The 14,268-nt window shown below is 32.1% G+C and overlaps 2 protein-coding genes across 2 annotated transcripts; both read left to right on the top strand.

The window, feature by feature from the left end:
• Nucleotides 1–3,841: 3,841 nt before the first annotated feature.
• Nucleotides 3,842–7,388, top strand: LOC106716795 (proton-coupled folate transporter). The gene is made up of 5 exons (XM_014510407.2): nt 3,842–4,957; nt 5,043–5,144; nt 5,281–5,502; nt 6,513–6,669; nt 7,200–7,388. Exons 1-5 carry the CDS (start codon nt 3,979–3,981, stop codon nt 7,297–7,299), a joined length of 1,560 nt encoding a protein of 519 aa, XP_014365893.2. The 5' UTR covers nt 3,842–3,978; the 3' UTR covers nt 7,300–7,388.
• A 1,475-nt stretch (nt 7,389–8,863) lies between these two features.
• On the top strand, nt 8,864–13,362 carry LOC123721798 (proton-coupled folate transporter-like). Its single transcript, XM_045681639.1, has 5 exons — nt 8,864–9,638; nt 9,722–9,823; nt 9,972–10,193; nt 12,537–12,693; nt 13,263–13,362. The coding sequence occupies exons 1-5, from the start codon at nt 8,888–8,890 to the stop codon at nt 13,360–13,362; spliced, it is 1,332 nt and encodes a 443-aa protein (XP_045537595.1). The 5' UTR covers nt 8,864–8,887.
• Nucleotides 13,363–14,268: the final 906 nt, after the last annotated feature.

Raw genomic sequence — 14,268 nt, 5'->3', positions numbered from 1 at the left:
CGTAAATTTCGATATCATTTGGTTTGAGAGCAGTGCGCACAGTATCTTAAATTTGCATATAAGACAAGATTGAACCGGTCTTAAAGGTTCCTTTACGTCGTTACTATAGACCGGACTGGTATTTACATAATTAGTATATACTAAACAACAAGTATGAGCACAAAGTAAAGGGTAAAGATATCTAGTGTTTTACCCCATTGTTATCTACAAAAATCCCTCCCAGCTTCCCTATCCGTGTACTGGTAGTCTTTAAACATTGAGATTTACCATATCGTGTGATATTTTTTATTACAATAGAGTAGAGGCTACAAAATCCTGAGACGCGTTTGGTAAATTTTAGATCTATCTATCTGATTTAGTAATATCAACCCGGCCAAACAAAATATTTAACACAATATTTCGCCAAAGCTGAAAAACTATCTTGGTTTTGCTCAGTAAACCAAATGATATAATTCCTGGAACTTTTATTTTTTCCTTATCAAAGTTACAAGACGTGACCTGTACCACAATATACATAAACTATCTGTTCCATGCATGAAATTCCATTAATTTTTGTTATACAGAAAAACCTCGTTTTATTGTTATACTAGCTGTCGCCCGCAACTCCGTCCGTGCGAAATTAAAAAACGTAATAAGTAGCCTACATCTGTGCCAAATTTCATCACGATTCGTTGAGCCGTTCCGGAGATACGTTCAAACAAACATCCATCCAAACATTCGCATTTATAATATTAGTAAGATTTCGTAAAAATTACCATTGCAAATATCAAAATTCAAATGCTCAAATAAAAACGAAGGCCTTCGCCATTGGTTGAGAATTACCGTTACCATGGCAACCGTCCATCTTTGCTGCTATTGGCTTACAATTTTTGTCACTTTCTCGCATAACAATTTTATTTTATTTACTCGCGCCTATATTTAATGGCGTAAGTATAGAGCTTTTTATAACAAAAATAATTATTTAAAAATAAACCTAATATAGTGTTTACGCTTTATTATATTAAAATAGATATGTCGAGCTTTTAAAGGTTGCAGTCTTTCACAGTGACTGTGAATAACAAATATCATGACACTTGTATATGAAGACTACCAGTGTACGGCAGTGGAGATTTAACAAACAAGTATTCAAATACAAACGTTAGTTGTATCGTACACTACATGTATTTACATCTAAAATTCATTACATTAGCATCTAAAATTTTAACATATTAAAGTATGATAATTTGAAATACTAGTATTTCATAAACCGTTTTATTTTATTTTAACCGCTTTAAAATACATTTGTGCTAACAGAACTATCAATAGTATATTTTCTCAGAAGTAAACGTCATTTTTAAATTTCACATAAAAACTAGCTGTCGGCCACGACTCCGTCCGCGCGGAATTAAAAAATAAATTAGTAGCCCATGTATTCTTCCAGACTATGTTGTACACCTATGCCATATTTCATCGAGATCTGTTGAGTCGTTCCGGAGATACCTTCAAACATCCACCCATCTAAACATTCGCATTTATAATATTAGTAATAAGTAATATTATATATGTTGGATTGTATATACATATCTTGCCTAGCTCCGTATTCAGCTAGTAAATTATTTATTAATAAACACTAATCGATGAAGCTATAAAATAGCTATTATAGTACTTAAATAACATACTTTTGATATAAGAATAATGTGCGTTCTTAATTCGTATATATTGTTGTTAACGTACTACAATAGAAGTACGTAAATACAATAGTTTCGATTAGTACATGCTGTGTAATTAGCTATTATATGTACACTAAAAATAATACAGTCAATTTAACACGTCGATTAATTAAACACAAATATTGTAATGTTGAACACAATGTCCACTATAATATAACTACTAACTAATATTTGCACGTCAATTACGTGGTTAAATATATGCTGTTTTATCGAGGGTTTCGATTGACATGGCATTTGTAATAATACACATTTTCACATTTTTCATTATTAAAAAAAACAAACAATGACAACAATATATAATATATACGAGTAGGTACATGCAGTCGAAATCGATTTTTATGTAAAAACGTAACTGTCGTTTCGATCGATAAACTAACGTCAACAACTTTGTTGATTGAGCTTGGGCAGCTAAGACTCTTGTGTCCAGTTTTTAGACCCATTTAAATTTTGTAACTAACATATTTTTGATTAGTAAATCAAGAAAGAGGACGAATGAAATATTTTCCAGTTATGTAATTTACAGTAACTGAGGGGCTGTATTTTCATCATTAGTATACAATGTATACGAGTGTAAATCGTACATATAATAAATTCTAAACTACTTTTTGTATTGAGAACGCCTTTATAAATATCACAGGCAAATATTTTAGTCTACAAGTTCGAAAGATCTATTAGAATAATTCTCTAAGGCGGCGCAGACGAAAATTCAACAATAATAATTAATCAAATCTTGTTTAGACATCGTAATAAAAGAAAAAGATAAAAATTAATTATATTAACAACCACTATAAATGATCAGTCAATATTCTTCAACTTTCAATTAATTTTCATGCTTAAAACTATAAAATTATTGTTAATTTTGTCTACATCGAGCTTTTTACAAAGACAACACTAATTCTGCGTTTAGCCACATACCAAAATGTATTGCATAACCGGTTTCAGATCTTTATTTCAAACTTGATTACTAAATTATGACTTTGTATTAAGAGCAGGTAATAAGTTCGTGGAAATAAAAATTCCTTCTTATAAGCAAGTGATTTTTAAGTTTCGTGTCAAAACTTTACATTTGATACTCATGTTTGGGGGCGAAAGTTGTGGATAAATATGTCAATACATCATCCACCATCTTGTTATGGCGGCCGTCTTTTATTTAACATAGTGTTCGGTATTCTACTTGTCAAGCCCTTTCAATTGATACCAATAGTGGAGAGTTGTACAAAAAAGTGTCATCCGCCATTTTGTGACGGCGGCCATTTGGATTTTTTATAGTGCACTGTACTCTACTAATCAAGAAAACACCTATATAAATTAAAAATTTCTAAACACATTACTTCATAAGTTTTAAGGATAAATTAGATAAGAAGATAAGGCGTAAGAGAGATGTAAGAGAATAAGGCGAAATTCCATAAAGTTATTAAAGTTGTTTTCAACTCATTTATGGAAGTCTGATTTCAGTGAGCCCGCAATCATTGGAAATAAATCGTGAACTTACAAGGACTACTCAGTAATCAAACATAATTTGAACAAAGAAATCGTTTGAATGTTTGAATTCAATTAATTGCCTATTCTTTTACATTACCGTAGTGAATAAGGCTCTGTGTATTATATTAAATCTTAATAAAATTGAAATTTTTGTTCGTAATATCACATTTTCATTGTCAATGAATTATTGGATATACCAATTTATATTTTCATTTCTCAATATTATATTTTTCTTTAATACCTCTTTGATATAATGAAGATATTTTTTTTAATAGATAGTAGTAAATCTTTAAGTATTTTTTCATTTGTTTTCACAGAGAGTACAATTATGCGTCTGTTATTTGGGACGTGTTCCTCTTGCCACTTTCAGATGTGCAACACATTGTCTCTTGAAATCATAGGCGTTTTATAACGCAACGTTGGTGTGACTAAAAGCTGTCGTATCACTGACATACCCTCGCTTTGCACAAAATGACAATTGCCTCAGATTACTGCGGAAAAAGTAATGAAATCCAAATTGTTCACGCTTTCAGTGCAGTAAAGTAATACGTTTTATCGATGTATAACTTTCGTAACAGTTGAATCAAAAAGTTGCACTTGAACTTTGTATTTGTGGTCACCTTGAAGGAGACATAGAACGTTAACCTGTTTGGCCGTAGCCACTAAACTTAATAGCGATATGAAGAAAATACAAGTTTTCGATTGGTCAGTTGCGTCTCGTGTTTACAAACAGCTACTACGGTTTTGTGTTAAGAAAATATAACATGTTGATATCATATTTAACAAAATGCAAAACAAAACTATAAGTGAATTGGAATTAACAGAAAATGTTAACAAAGATCAACACGCATATACAAACAAGAAGGAAGATGTCGACAGAAAAGAAGAAGGCCAAGAACAAGTATCATGGTTGGATAGAGTGAAAATTATTTTAAAGTTTTTTACGGTGGAACCGTTCTTACTATGTTATATTATGCCAAACGTGATATCATCGCTAGCGGTCCAAAAACTTAACATGGAGAAAGCATGTAGGTCAGATTTGAACTATTCAGAAGAAATATGCTCTTTGGCATTAAGCGGTGAAGTTTCTGATAATATTACTGCAGCAGCCCTAAGTGGTGCACAAAAAATGGTAGCAGATATGACGGCGTGGAAGCAACCCTTGCAGAGTGGAATTCCCGCAATAGTTATTTTATTTGTTGGAGCATGGAGCGATAAAACTGGAAACAGGAAAGCTCTTATGCTTTGTCCAATCATAGGGGAACTGGTGTCTGCTATAGGGTTACTTTTTGCTACGTACTTTTTTTTAGAATGGCCATTGTGGGCAACTGCACTAATAGAAGCTCTTCCGTCTGCTTTCTCTGGAGGACTGTCGATAGCTTTAATGGGATCTTATAGTTATATAGCAGATGTGACAACTGTTGAATCTCGGACGTTTAGAATTGGTGTTGTAGCTGTTATAGTGACTCTGGGTATACCGTTGGGGTCTTCTATATCTGGAGTATTAACAGAAGCAGTGGGTTACTATGGTATATTTGGCATCGGAACATTATTGTATGCGTTAGCGTTTCTTCAGACCTATTTTAGAGTGCATGATGTTAGGCGAGTGGAGATGGAAGGAACATTCAAAGAAAAAATAATCCAGTTCTTCCATCCTAAACACGTTTGGGATACAATTTCACTACTTTTCACCACCGCCAGAATCCAGTTGATCCAAATTGTGCTTGTAATTTGTGCTCATATTGTAATCATTGGACCAGTTTACGGTATGAATAGTTTTTTTATGTATAATAAAAAAAACTAATTTTAAAACATTTAAATCCACGATAAAAATTTAAATTTATTTTACAGGAGAATCAGGAGTAATGTTTCTCTACACTTTAAAGAAGTATAACATGACTGTGGTCGAATTTAGTTTGTTTATGACGTATTCTATCCTTATGGGTTTAGGAGGTGAGTAACAAAAATTATAATAATTATAGAAAAACATTATATTAGATTATCTTTGACGTAGATTAATGCAAAAAATAAATCCTTGTTATTTGTATAGGAATATGTACTAATTTTATTTGTATTATCAATATTACAGGTACTGCAGTAGCGGTAACCGTTTTCAGTAAATATCTGAAAATGCATGATGCTTTAATAGGCGTCATAGCGACGATATGCAAAGTTACGTCAAGTTTCGTATATTCTCTGGCACCAACAAAAGCTTGGTTCTACAGTGGTCCAGTATTCGATTTTTTTGGAAACTCAGGAACAACAGCTATAAGATCTTTGGGAACTAAAGTTGTTGATCAAGATAAAGTCGGTACGTATACATACTTCATTTAAACATTGCCTAGATACCATCAGTAATTTTTCGTAATAGAAGTCAGTGAACGATCTACCGGATTGACAATAGTGAAAATATTTACCGTGGTTTTCTGAGGCCAAATTTTCTGGACAAAACATATCGCCATCCTTGTCATTATCTGTGACAAAATAGAAATAACACTAAGTTTTTCCCACGGTTAACCGTAACAGAATCGAAGGCCAAGAGTTAAGAAAAATCCATGTTATAGAATATCTGGCTGATGACATGACTTTGATATTACCTTTTATAATCCGTGTGTAAGTAATAAATAAATTTTAGTTTTATTAAGTTTGTTAATTTTAATTTGTATTTATTTAATAATTTTGTCAATTTTCACTTTTAATTTAATTTAATTTGTAATCTTAACTTTACTAACATAGTTATAAGTATTATTTTACTAACAATGTATGGACTTATAATGGTCTGAATTAAATGATTTTTATTTTTATTTATTTTATTTTATAAACTACAATAAACAGCTTATGATGGAATAACTCTGTACATATATAGTTATTATCTACGAATCACGATTTTATTTATTATATTTAAGTTCTTATGGCATTATTCCTCATGTTGATGTGATGTAATACGCTATAATAACTACAAGGTGATATCACTCAAAAAAATATACAAACCGGATTTGTAATTATAAAATTTATTTAACGTTAGAAATAGTATGTGATTGAAAAAGGCTTAATGCTCGATTAAGCAATATGTCAACTGTAAAAACGAAAAATTTAACTCTAAGAACCCCGTATGTCAAATTCTTCACAGTATTATTGCTGCACTCAGGGTCATTATTTGGTAATAACTAAAAGAAAACCTTAGTGTACACTTACCCACTCCTAATTCACGACTTTACATGGGTTAGTTAGTTCAATTTTAGGAAGTGTAGATTTCAAAGCTCGAAACGTTATAGCTAAACACACCTACACGTAAAATAACAGTTAATTTTTTTTTTACAGGTAAGATGTGTTCTTTGATCGGCTTCGTCGAGGCAATAGTTCCCGTGATTTACTCTCCTCTGTACAGCAAAGTGTACAGTGCCACACTTGATACTTTCTCCGGAACATTTTACCTGCTCGGTGGCTTTATGACTGTGCCAGCATTCTTTATATTCATGTAAGTTGTTACACTTTCCGATATCTGAAAACAAAATATATTGTTAACTCGTTTTATTCAAAAAGAATTAGAGGTATTATAATTTTTTACAGATGTTTCGCTTTCGTTATATTTTCGCGATAAGTGGTCGGATTTTGAAAAATAAGTCTATACATATCATTTCTTTTTAAAGCCTTTATGCTGCTAGCTAACCGTGAGTTTCTGAGACCAAAATCTCCGCTTAAAAGATATTGTTATCTCTATTTTATCAAAGATGTGACAGAGATAAAGATATGATTTATACAGAGATTTTGGTCTTGGAAACCAACGGTAAGATACGAGTAAGAAGCGTTTGTTGTACTTAAATTAAATACAACAAACGCTTCTTACTCGTAAGGTAAAGTTTATGTGACCATTTTTGTTTGTGAAAGATAATTGTTTTCCCTCGTAAAATAAAGGCGGAGCAAATTAATAATTTGATTTTCTAAAGTTTAGTTTAGTTAGTTAGTTTAGGTAAATGTATGATAACGAAATGTGTTATTTTTTTACAGAGCCCTCTATAGTATACAAAGGCGTCAGGCGCGGGATCAGGTGACGGATCCAAACGCAAAGGAAATGCATGCCCACGACAATGCCGCTACAGTACTTTAGATTTTAGTAAACATTAAATTAGACTGCAGTAAAACTTTTATTAATATATATTGTTGTCTCCGTTTTGTCAACGAGAATGAAAGTATTATTCAGGCTAGAAATAATTTGAGTTTTTTTTTCGAGTATTTTTAATTTAACGTTACTGTATGTACGTAGTAACTCTGTAATGGTTTTTTTAATGAAAAATAGATAAAACTAACATTTTAGCTTGTGTAATTTAATTACTAAATTATTAATTTAAACAGCGGGTAACAACTTTTTTTACTTTTGTTCTGATTTTTATTCACAACGTTGTTTCCATTTTTATTAAAATATTAAAAATCTAATGTATATTATTATTTCATCTTATCATTTTACTACAATACGTCTGTGACAATGGAGATATTATTTAAAATTTTAAAAACTTTGTTATCCGTCATATTATGGCTGCGGCCATTTTGGATTTTTATAGCGCACTGTTACACACAATCTCTACACACATTCTACTAGTAAAGTCGTTTTATTTAATAACCATGTTGGGGTGTTGTGCAAAAATATTTATATTACAACGTTTTTTAATTCAGTGTGCTTTGTTGTTCCTGAGAAAAGGAAAAGTCTCGTGGACATGAAAACAGCCTCTCAACGAAACTTACACCTACAGTCCTCTCTGCAAACAACGAAATCGTTTGAATTGAATTGCCTATTCTTATATACATTACCGTAGTAAATAAGACTCTGTGTATTATGTTAAATCTTAATAAATCTGAAATTTTTGTTTTGAATATCACATTTTGATTGTCAATGAAATATTGGATATACCAATTTGTTAACCAAGATGTTTTTTTTTTTAAATAGACAGTAGTAAATCTTTAAGTATTTTTTCATTTATTTTCACAGACAGCACAATTATGTGTGTGGTATATGGGACTTGTTCCTCTTGCCGCTTTCGGATGTGCAACAAAATGTCTCTAATTCATAGGAATTCATAGGCGTTTTATAACACAACGTCGGTATGACTAAAAGCTGCGCATCACTGACGCACCCTCGCTTTGTACAAAATGACAATTTCCTCAGATTACTGCAGAAAAAGTAATGAAATCCAAATTGTTCACGCTTTCAGTGCAGTAAAGTAATACATTTTATCGATGTATAACTTTCGTAACAGTTGAATCAAAAAGTTGCACTTGAACTTTGTATTTGTGGTCACCTTGAAGAAGACATAGAGCGTGAACCTGTTTGGCAATAGCAAATAGCAAATAAAATTAATAGCGATATGGAGAAAATACAAGTCTTGGATTGTTCAGTTGCATCTCGTGTTTACAAACAGTCACAACGGTTTGGTGTTTAGAAAATATAACGTGTTGATGTCATATTTAACAAAATGCAAAACAAAACTATAAGTGAATTGGAATTAACAGAAAATGTTAACAAAAATCAAAACACATATACGAACAAAAAGGAAGATGTCGATAGAAAAGAAGAAGGCCAAGAACAAATATCATGGTTGGATAGAGTGAAAATTATTTTAAAGTTTATTACGGTGGAACCGTTCTTACTATGTTATATTATGCCAAACATGATAATATCGCTAGCGGTCCAAAAACTTAACATGGAGAAAGCATGTCGGTCAGATTTGAACTATTCAGAAGAAATATGCTCTTTGGCATTAAACGGTGAAGTTTCTGATAATATTACTGCAGCAGTCCTAAGTGGTGCACAAAAAATGGTAGCAGATATGACGGCGTGGAAGCAACCCTTGCAGAGTGGAATTCCCGCAATAGTTATTTTATTTGTTGGAGCTTGGAGCGATAAAACTGGAAACAGGAAAGCTCTCATGCTTTTTCCAATCGTAGGGGAACTGGTGTCTGCTATAGGATTACTATTTGCTACGTACTTCTTTTTAGAATGGCCATTGTGGGCAACTGCATTAATAGAAGCTCTTCCGTCTGCTTTCTCTGGGGGACTATCGATAGCTTTAATGGGATCTTTTAGTTTCATTGCAGATGTGACAACTGTTGAATCTCGGACGTTTAGAATTGGTGTTGTAGTTGTTATAGTGACTCTGGGTATACCGTTGGGGTCTTCTATATCTGGAGTATTAACAGAAGCAGTGGGTTACTATGGTATATTTGGCATCGGAACATTATTGTATGTGTTAGCGTTTCTTCAGACCTATTTTAGAGTGCATGATGTTAGGCGAGTGGAGATGGAGGGAACTTTCAAAGAAAAAATAATCCAGTTCTTCCATCCTAAACACGTTTGGGATACAATTTCACTACTTTTCACCACCGCAAGAATCCAGTTGATCCAAATTGTGCTTGTAATTTGTGCTCATATTGTAATCATCGGACCAATGTATGGTATGAATATTTTTTTATAGTTTATGCATAATAAAAAAAATAAACATTTGAATCCATGATAAAAAAAAATATTTTTTTTACAGGAGAAGGGATGGTATTATTTCTCTACGCTATAAAGAAGTATAACATGACCATGGTCGAATTTAGCTTGTTTTCGACGTATTCTACCATTATGGGTTTAGGAGGTGAGTAACAAACATAATATTATATATATATATATATATAAAATTCATATTAGATTATCCTTCATATAGACTAATATAATAAAAAATATAATTTTTTGTTATTTGTTTAGGAATATGTATTATTTTATTTGTATTATCAATATTATAGGAACTGCAGTAGCGGTAACCGTTTTCAGTAAATATCTGAAAATGCACGATGCTTTAATCGGCGTCATAGCGACGATATGCAAAGTTACGTCAAGTTTCGTATATTCTCTGGCACCAACAAAAGCTTGGTTCTACAGTGGTCCAGTATTCGATTTTTTTGGGAACTCAGGAACAACAGCTATAAGATCTTTGGGAACTAAAGTTGTTGATCAAGATAAAGTCGGTACGTATACATACTTCATTTAAACATTGCCTAGATACCATCAGTAATTTTTCGTAATAGAAGTCAGTGAATGGTCTACCGGATTGACAATAGTGGAAATATTTACCGTGGTTTTCTGAGGCCAAAATTTCTGTAAATATATAGTCAATCCTTGTCATTATTTGTGACAAAATGGAAATAACAGTAAGTTAAAACCCACGGTTAACCGTTTAGATTATAACAGAATTAAAGATGAAGAGTTAAGAAAAATACATGATATAGAATATCTGGCTGAGGATATTTGCTTTAACATTTTTATAATCCATGTGTAAGTAATAAATAAATTTTAGTTTTATAAACTACAATAAACAGCTTATGATGGAATGGCTCTGTATATGTATTATCTACGAAGCAAGTTTTTATTTACTATTTTATTTAAGGTTCTTGTATCTATTATACCTCATGCTGATGTGATGTAACATGCTTTAATAACTACAAGGTGATATCACTCACAAACATATACGAGTACAAACCGGATTTGTAATTATGACATTTGTATAACGTTTGAGATAGTTTGTAATTTAAAAAGATTTAATAGTCAAATAAGCAATATATCAATTTTAAAAACGAAAATTTTTACTTTAAGGATGCCGTATGTAAAATTCTGAACAGTATTATTGCCGCATTCAGGTTCAATAATTGGTCACTGAAAGAAAACCTTAGTGTACACTTTATCAATAATGTAAGCCTTTATTCAGACAATAAACAAACAAACATAATGTAACGTTATAATTTATAATAAACAATTATTGTCCTTGTGTCAATTTAAAGGCCTCCTCCATTTTGGACTACATTCTTCTGTCTCTCGCTGTTCTGGACCATGCACTCCCCGCTACCGCTTTTATCTCGTCTACCCAACGAGTACATGGTCTACCTTTTTTCTGTTCTTGTGTTTAGTATACCAGTGCATTATTAATTTCGACAATTTTTCCTTGCCCCTAATAGTATGGCCCGCCCATTTCCATTTCAGCATTTTGGCTTCGATTGTGACGTCTTTTGTTCTGGTATGCTTGTTGATATTTGAAGTTCTTATTCTGTCCGACAATCTCACCCCCATCATACTCCTATCCATGGCATTCTGGAACATTAATAGTTTTTTTTTTTTTGAGCCTTTGTGATTGCCCAAGTCTGACAACCGTATGCCATTATAGGTAGAATGCAGGTATCATAAAGCTTTCGCTTGATAAACATGCTGATATCTCGATTTGTCATAATATCATTGAAGCTCCAGAATTGCTTCCAGACGTTACCCACACGTCTATCTATTTCTTTCGAGGTTGCATCAATTGGCGAGATTAAGTGACCTAGATAAATATATTCTTCAACATATTCCATTACAGTGTTGTTTATATGTAGAGGTATTTTCCCTCCGTTTGTCATGATTTTCGTTTTTTCTTTATTCATATCTAACCCAAATTTTCGACTTTCTTCATCCAGATCATGGAGCATTACTTTTAGCTGAAAGTGAGAAACTATCAAATCGTGCGCAAATCTTAGATGCGAAATGTTTTCGCCATTTATGGTTAGCCCTTCTTCCTTCCAGTCTAGGTGCTTAAAAACTTCTTCAAGAACGGCTGTAAAAAATTTTGGTGATGTAGGGTCGCCTTGACGGATACCTCTTTCTATGTTTATTTCTATCCCTTCTTTTTCTAACTTTATTTTTGCTTTGCTATTACTGTACACTTTTCAATATTCTTATGTATTTGTTTTCAAAACCTTGGTTGAGGAGTGCTTGCCATATGAGGTCATTAAAGGGAATCGAAGGCCTTACAATAGTCTACAAAACAGCAATAGAAATTTATATTGAATTCTTTGCCTTTTTCAAATAGCTGTTTCACGACATAAATGTGGTCTATTGTGGAATAACCACTCCTAAATCCTGCTTGTTCTCTCGGCTGATTATCATTCAAAGTTTTTGTTAATCTATTTAGGATAACTTTGGAAAATTCTTTATAAATATTGGACATGATACTAATGGGTCTGTAGTTATTTATGTTATTCTTGTCTCCTTTCTTATGTAGTAATATTATGGTCGATGTTATCCACTGATCAGGTATTCTTTCTAAAACGTCATTAAATATGTAGGTAAGGGTAGGTACCAGGTGGTCTCTATTTTCTTTAAGAAACTCGTTGGTGATCTCATCTGAACCTGTGTTCAATTACCCACTCCTATTTCACGACTCGTGGTGCACGACTCTAAGTGGGGTCGTTAGTTTATTTTTGGGAAGTTTAGATTTCAAAGAGAGAAACATTGTAGCTAAATACAACTACACTTAAAAATAACGGCTCATAATTTTTTTACAGGTAAGATGTGTTCTTTGATCGGCTTCGTCGAGGCAATAGTTCCCGTGATTTACTCTCCTCTGTACAGCAAAGTGTACAGTGCCACACTTGATACTTTCTCCGGAACATTTTACTTGCTCGGTGGCTTTATGACTGTGCCAGCATTCTTTATATTCATGTGAGTTGTTACACTTTCCGATGTCTGAAAACAAAATATATCGTTAACTCGTTTTATTCAAAACGAATAAGAGGTATTGTAATTTTTTACAGGTGTTTCGCTTTCGTTATCTTTCCTCGATAAGTGGCCGGATTTTGAAAAATAAGACTATACATATCATTTCTTTTTAAAGCCTTTATGCTGCTAGCTAACCGTGAGTTTCTGAGACCAAAATGTCCGCATAAAAGATATTCTTATCTCTATTTTATCAAAGATGTGACAGAGATAAAGATATGTTTTATACAGAGATTTTGGTCTTGGAAACCAACGGTAAGTTACGAGTAAGAAGCGTTTGTTGTACTTAAATTAAATACAACAAACGCTTCTTACTCGTAAGGTTAAGTTTATGTGACCATTTTTGTTTGTGAAAGATAATTGTTTTCCCTCGTAAAATAAAGGCGGAGCAAATTAATAATTTGATTTTCTAAAGTTTAGTTGACTACTAAAGTTACTGTCGAATACTAGGTAAAATAAACTATAAACTAAAATATATGTAATGAATATGTAATGAAATGTGTTATTTTTTACAGAGCCCTTTATAGTATACAAAGGCGTCAGGCGCGGGATCAGGTGACGGATCCAAACGCAAAGGAAATGCATGCCCACGACAATGCCGCTACAGTACTTTAGATTTCACTAAACATTAAATTAGACTGCAGTAAAACTTTTCTTAATATAAATTGTTGTCTCTGTTTTGTCAAAGAGAATGAAAGGATTATTCAGGCCAAAAATAATTTGAGTTTTTATCGAGTATTTTTAATTTAACGTTACTGTATGTACGTAGTAACTCTGTAATGGTTTTTTAAATGAAAAATAGATAAAAATAACATTTTCGCTTGTGTAACTTAATTACTAAATTATTAATTTAAACAGCAGGTAACAACTTTTTTTACTTTTGTTCTGATTTTTATTCATAACGTTGTTTTCATTTTTAATAAAATATTAAAAATCGAATGTATATTATTATTTCATCTCATTATTTTACTACAATACGTCTGTGACAATGGAGATATTATTTAAAATTTTAAAAACTTTGTGATCCGTCATTTTATGGCTGCGGCCATTTTGTATTTTTATAGCGCAATGTTACACACAATCTACTAATAAAGTCGTTTTATTTAATAACCATGTTGGGGTGTTGTGCAAAAATATTTATAATACAACGTTTTTTAATTCAGTGTGCTTTGTTTTTCCTGAGAGAAGGAAAAATCTCGTGGACATGAAAACAGCCTCTCAACGAAACTTACACCTACAGTCCTCTCTGCAAATATCTAAATACAATTTAACACGAACATCCAAAAAGTCCCATAATATCAAGTTACAAACGAAAGAAATTAGTAAATTATGCGGTTGATTTTTTTTAAGATTGACTTACTTATTTCTGCTAATAGCATAAAACAAAGAAGTTAAATAAAATAAAGATACTTAGTATGTTTTGATACCACGCGGAGAAGGTCGCGGACAAAAGCTATAAGTGTTATATATAATGATATACTCTATAACGAAAATGACTTAGAAATAAATAGCGCCTAATAA

This window comes from Papilio machaon, chromosome 16, assembly GCF_912999745.1.
Source record: "Papilio machaon chromosome 16, ilPapMach1.1, whole genome shotgun sequence".
NCBI lineage: Eukaryota > Metazoa > Arthropoda > Insecta > Lepidoptera > Papilionidae > Papilio > Papilio machaon.
Note: the sequence above shows the minus strand (reverse complement) of the source record. Positions and strands in the feature narration are given on the sequence as shown.